The sequence below is a fragment of the Habropoda laboriosa genome, unplaced genomic scaffold (assembly GCF_001263275.1).
Source record: "Habropoda laboriosa isolate 0110345459 unplaced genomic scaffold, ASM126327v1 scaffold578, whole genome shotgun sequence".
In the NCBI taxonomy this organism is placed as follows: domain Eukaryota; kingdom Metazoa; phylum Arthropoda; class Insecta; order Hymenoptera; family Apidae; genus Habropoda; species Habropoda laboriosa.
In genome coordinates, this window is record NW_017100941.1 from 494,032 (window position 1) to 500,855 (window position 6,824).

Here is a 6,824-nt window from a genome sequence, read left to right on the forward strand (position 1 = left end):
AACGTTGTCGTTTTAAGGTTCTATGATACACGTAGTAGCAGACGACGGTCGTCGTGCACGTACTTAACGAACGAGAGAAAGAGAGAGAGAGAGAGAGAGAGGAGAGAAACGTTTGACGCGATCAGAAAGAGAGAAAGGACACGACTCCGCTAGTAACGCACACGGTTCTGCCGTTTGCAGCTTTTCAGAAAGCGTTTCCATTGTTCCGACGTTGACGGTGCCGTTTGGTTTTTTTCTTTTTTTTTTTTTTTTCGAAGGTTCGCACAGTGACGCGCGCGAGATTAGAATTTTTTTCACATATATTTGCCCCGAATTTTTCGTGGAAAAGAAAAGGAAAAGAAAACGGTCGCGTGTAGAGGTGTAGATCTTTTCCTTTTTTTTCTCTCGGTGGTCCGTTTGACTCGCGTCAGTGGGTGGGTGTGGTGGTTGACGTTGTTGAAGATGTGTTTGTGAAGTTTTACGTGGCAGATTTTAAGGTGATTTCCGAATATCGTTGGGAGCTTAACGATGAAAGTTTTTCGATTAACGTCGAGTTACGGTGTAACCGAGAATTAAGCGAGGTAATTATTAGAGAAGCTTAATCGTACGAAAATATTTTACACGGAGAATCTTTTTCACTTGTCCAGTCAGTTTGTACATTCTTACAAAAAACTAGAACACATTCGTATTTCCTTTTCTTCTTCTTTATAAAATATCGACGTTATTAGAGAAGAAACATTTCCAACACGCGTGTCACCGTTAAAACATGGTTTCGTATTTTTCCTCGACAAGGATCTCGACTGTGTTCGTTCGTCCCCGAGACTATTCGAAGGAAGGAAAATCGATCGAGTCGAGATCCGTCGAGCAAGCAAGCTGCAGCGACGATTTTGTTCCGTTTATTCTCCGGACTGAACCTCGCGATAGACAAGAGGAATCGCAGAGATAAGCAGATGAGGTGGGGAGGGATTTTGAGAAAAAAATAGGGACCAAGAGTTCGTTTTTCCGTGAATGGAACCGAGAGGTCGCGATCGATTCGTCGCGATCCAATGTCACAAGGGAATGGAAGGAATAAGAAAGCAGACTGTCGAACTTTCCGCTCGCTAATCCGCAGGTTCGCGTACTGAGAGAAACACCTTTGCAGTCATTAGGCATTTAAGTAGACGATTCGTGTACAGTTTATTAGATATGATCTTGAGCTACGTACAACGTGTTGAATATCTTTTCTTTCTGTGCAGGATGATGCGTGTGAATCGACGATTCGATCGTTCATACGGTACGTGAAAAAGGCTGTCTCGTAGTTCAAAAATTGCGACAGCACGCGTTTCACGTTAAAATTTATCGTAACGTTCTTTTATACCAATCTGCTAATTTATAGGAACGTATTATTGTGCGTTTCTTTCTCTGCACCGTGCACCGCGAGTTCTTTTTAAGACAAGACTTTTAACGACATATTCGGTGAATATGTACAAATCCTTCATTTTTTTTTTTTTTTTTCTTTCTATTCATTATTTCGTTGTATAGATTTTAACTAAGAGGTAACGTTTAAGCTACGCGAATCAAAGGCAGCTCTTCTTGCCTTCAATTTTTACCTTATATATTTAGCGTAACTTTGTTTTCTTTTGTTTACTGTTCCTACGTTATTTATACGATCATATTTTGTTCGGTGTAACGTTATTACTTTTAATCTCGCCGAATATTTTTCTACACTTCTCCGTCGCGCACGGCTAATAACGTGAAGATGTTTATTGAATTATTTATACCGATCTGTTTTAAAGGACACGCTGTTTCAAAGAGTAATCAGCGTTCACCTTAGTCGTTTAGCAGTGTTGACAAAATATGTTTTTCGCTCTGTCGTTCTCTCAGTACGAGAAACAAACCGAGAAACGAATGTGTATCATATGCAACAGAGTAGCGTCGTATGTACGAGGACGAACCAGAGTCTACGCGAAGAACGCGTAATAAAGAAAGTATAATTCATCGATCGAGCCGCCAAAATCGGGGCCCCATTAAACGCCAGACTCCTTTTTCTAAAAACTATTCGATGAAAGTTCATCATTGATCACTCTGAGATATTTCAACAGTATTAGAATCTATCTTCTTTTACCGTACATTTTATTCACGTTTGGATAAGTTTTCTTTAATGAAAGTTATCCTACTCGTTACGATGAAAGTGCTAAACAGTTGGAAAGACAACTGGAATTTTGATCTCGAATCGATTCAATTTTAATTCAACCTTCTAGAATGCAGTTTTTATTCGTGTTAAATCTACCTCAAATATAGCGCGAGCTATTAATCAGCGTAACCTTGACCTAACACAAAGCCCGTTCAGTTTATCTCTGAACCTAATCCAGATTTAATTCAGACCTAAGTTATACCTAATCCAACGTAATCTAGTCCATCGTTGGACTTGATCAAAATGTAATTGAGTCGACTAATCAGTCTAATCTGAAACCAAATTCAGCTCGGTCGATTCCTCGATCCACTTGCCACTAATTAAAATCTACTTGAAATTGTCCATCGAGTACTGAAAAATTTGCTTTAACGCTACTCACCGACAAAAATAATCCAGCACTTTCGTCGTTACTCTATCGTTAGAATTTCACATACGCTACTTTCTATTTAACGTAGAAATTTGATCGTTTTAACGTTATCATTCATTCGTCCAAGCATCGAGCATCGTTTAAAAAAAAGAAATGATCCACTATGCAAGACACTCGACAACACACCTGTAAATATTCATGTGAATGTCTTATCTCTCTTACCTCGTCGATTTTATAAAACCTAGCACAAACGTGAAACAACTAAAAGTCTACCTGTGAAAAGAAAAACAAAAACGAAAAAAAAAAAAAAAAAGAAAAGAAAAACATCGCTCAAGCCTGAATGAGAAAAGGAGTCCAGCAACGCGGTCGCCCCGTGTAACGTTCTCGCGTTAGAATTGTAACGAACTGTCGACAATTATCCATGCACGTTTATCATAAAAATCATACACGATTAACCGTACGAACTTATCGTAAGGATTAAATAGTTAACGAGTGTTACCGTGTAAGCGCGTCGGTTGTCGATATACCGAAACGAAAGGAAACTCTGTCGGAACAGGAAAAACCAGCATTCAGAACGATCCATCAACTTGCCAGGTCAGTGTTCGACGAGAAACGCCACCGTTCTCTCCCCCAAAACGAGACGTACGCTCTCTCCTGTACAACACGTACAACGTAAGGAGAGAATTTCATGCGAGTAACAGGGGAGAGAATTTCACGCGGGTCTCGTGGAAGTAGCCGCTCGATTCTCTTTCGAAGACGTCTCTCGATCGATCGCTCGCCGCTCTTCGTCGCGAAATTTCCTACAGATCCCCTTTTTCCACGATTTCGCCCTGATACGAAAGCGTGGAGAAAATGCGCGAGAGTGAAACACACCAGGCCTGCTATCTTCGACGACGATTTGCCTGGGTAATCGATCGAGCGTCGCGCGAAACTGATTTTCACACCGTGAAGAGAAAAGTATAAAAGAGAAAGAGAGAGAGAGAGAGGATGTTGAAGAAATGAAAACGCAGCCGCGCGTCTCTGCCCCGTTCATAAAGATTACGCGAGGACATTGAACTACGTAACGAAACACCGTACATGTTGCGATTCTGTACATAAGAGGAAAGTCGTGTATATATATATAATTATATGACATATAAACATATGCGTATATCTATGCGTTATCTAGGATGTAAGGTTGGATAGGCCGTAATCGAATTTAATGGAAGAGCCACGGCGTGGAGATTCGTGTGAGAATAATGGCTAGGATGAGGCGTTGTTCTTCTGTGCTCTCTCGCACGCCGTCGTGCGTCGACGTCGAAAAAGGCCTGTCGACCACGCTAATCGCCGATCGATCGATCCCGAGATCGCCTAACGATACCTTCTAGTACACACGAACTACTTTCATCTTTGAATGATTGATTGATTGATTGATTGATTGATTGATTGATTGATTGATTGATTGATTGAGAATACGAACACACTTGCTTACTGTCTAGTCACTAGATCGTTAGTCGGAGGTCCGTGTCCGTGTTCGCGCCGCGATTTGAAAGCACGAACCACCTGTGTGTTATGTTGCCCAATTGAGAATTTTCATACGACTCGTCAAATTGTTCTTCTGGAACGTTCGTACTAATTAGTTACATACGTATTTTTATTTGAATAAGTGTATATTTGGATGAAGATTCATTGGTATTTATATTTCTTTCTTTTGGAACCGTATTTTTTTTTAAAGAACGGCAGGACCGATTTTTTTTATTTAATCTTCTATCGTTTTACTTGTGTTGTTCTATTTTTCTTTTCTTTTTTATCTTTTAATGCAGGATATTGCACGTGTAGAGCTGTAAGTGACGTTTAGATATTGCAAGCCATATCGATTGATTGAACTCTTTCGTTGTTAGACTGTTCAAATAATAATTAAGTATTCTTTTATTGTTTTCTCTTGGGTTTCTTCGAAAAGATTCGTGAAACGTGAGGGGGAAAAGTGTATGCTAGTTAAATAGAATAATTCTAAGAACATCAAAGTGAAGAAATGAAATGTATTTATTGAAACGAGTATAGGAGATGAAAGATGACAATACGTTCTCGTTTAACAGTGAAACGATCAAAGTGAAGTTCTGTATAGTATTCATATTGTACTATGGAACTTGCAAATGAATATTAAAGAATATAAAAATTAGTATCGTCCTAATCTTGCACCGAAAATATCAAAATATTGATTTCACTTGCAAATTACTATTAAAGTGCATGAAAATTAATATCATCTTAAAGTTACGCGAAAAATATCAAAATTAACTTCAAAATATTCATTTTCATTTCAGAAACATTGATTTCTCTGTCTAAATCCTTCCAATTAAACATTAAACTGAATCTAACGAGAACGCTAATCCACGCTCTGTCGTTAAACGATACGAAGCATAATTTCATGCCGATTAGTTGGTCGAATTTTAACCTGAATTATACCGAATAGCGATGTAACTGCACACGCATGAATGTAAAAATATAAAACCAGGTGGCATGTTTCCTGATCGAGCCAGGACACGGATCGCGTTATGCCTAAATTAAGAGTATTCGAGTTAGACTTAATGTTAAGTTTCGTGTTAAGCGTATTTTTGGTCGACATTCCCTTAATTGTAAGGCGTTTATAATTGCACGATAAAGTGATTTACGTAGGTCAGCGTGTATTTTTTTTTTTTTTTCATTCGCCGATTTCGCTTTGCCTGTAATTCTGTTCGTTCTATTTTTCCCCCCCCTTTCGATTCCATCCAGAACAATCTCGCGACGATCGTCGTTCCCTTCTCTAAAATGATCGTTCACGAGGGATGAAACGTCGTAGACGAATCCTTCGATAAAGAAAGAAAGAACTGGTAACACGATCGATCGTTGCGAATTTTTAACAATCGAATTTAACACTGTACTGCGATTCGTTTTTCGTTTTCGATTCAACGCGGAAAAGAGAAAATCCATGTAACTGGCTGAACGATCGACAGCTCGATTCTCCTTTTTTTCTATCGTTAACGGATCTACAGCTGAGAGTTATTACAGTAAGAAGCGTACAACTTGTCAATATACGTAGATTACCGAATTCGTAGGATTGGTGAATTGAGAATGATCGAGTCTGCGGTAAACGGAGGAGACACAGAAAATTTGTCATTATTTTTCTATTTTAATTCGTTTGAGATTTAACTTTGAGTGTCTTTAAGTAGAATTTGCGATAGAAGATGGTCGTTCAATTTTCGCGTTATTTTAAAATACCCGAAAGGTGTGAAATTTCGCAATTTCTCCAAAATGATGTTTCATCGTTGGAGTTTTTCTCAGGTTTTTAATTGTGTATCTAGTATCGTAGTAAAGGTGGTGGGATTTGAAAATTTGAGCCATACCGAAAGGGTTGATTCGTACTCAACTGAACAAACTGCCAATGTTGCAACAAAGTCAATAAAAAGAGAATTGTTTACGGTTGATCCAGCTGTCGGTCGATCAGCCTGAATAGATTGCGTACAACGATTTCATAATGATATTATACAATTTTTGCAATCTTGTAACGTAGATTATCGAAACCTTTTACCCCAATTTGCCCTCTCCTTTCATTTCATTCTTCGACTTTTATTCTAGAAAACGTGAGAAGTTTTACGTTTCAGTGCTTTTCGGTTTTCATCCGATCGAGTATGTTGGGACTATTGTACATAAATAGGCTCAAACATGTAACAGCGACAAGACAGCAATTACAATTATTGTAGAAACGATGATGTCTTACGAAATAAACTACAGATTAATGGACGTTTCCTCAAAGCGTATTCTTTAAAATGCCACTAAACGAAGGATTTACCAGATCGAGTTTAATTAATTTTAAGAAATTTTCAAACATTCTGAAGCAATTGTAGGTTGAAGAAAGTTTCGGTCATTTCGATAGCTGAATAATATTCTTTGATTGATTTTAGTAAATTTAAAACGAAGAACATATTTTAATTTCTTTTCATATTTGAGATTCTACGTGTAATACAGTTTACAAAAATTTTGAAGGATTTCATGGTAGTTTGTGACGAAGGTGAAAGAATAACTCGATGTTATCGTTAAATAACAAATTTATTAAGTAGCTTGATCCACAAAAGGTAAGATAAGTTTTCACGATTGACGTTAAACGATAAAGAATAATAACGAAATATAAATTTGTACAAAAGTATTGTACAGTAACGACTTAACGATGAGTTAATATCAAACTTAATTTAGTCCCTAATTGTACATTATAAATATATGGTATTTAAGTATCTGACAAATGTTCCAAATAGAAGTAACAATGATCGTATCTTACACTAACTTGCATCTATA

At 37.7% G+C, this 6,824-nt stretch overlaps 1 protein-coding gene across 1 annotated transcript in view; it reads right to left on the bottom strand.

The window, feature by feature from the left end:
- Positions 1-6,756: 6,756 nt before the first annotated feature.
- The window catches only part of LOC108577555, a 17,771-nt gene continuing 17,703 nt past the window's right edge, over positions 6,757-6,824 (bottom strand). The window contains exon 29 of the mRNA XM_017940735.1: positions 6,757-6,819. Within this exon, the coding sequence (XP_017796224.1) occupies positions 6,757-6,819 (63 nt within the window). The remainder of the gene's footprint in view (positions 6,820-6,824) is intronic.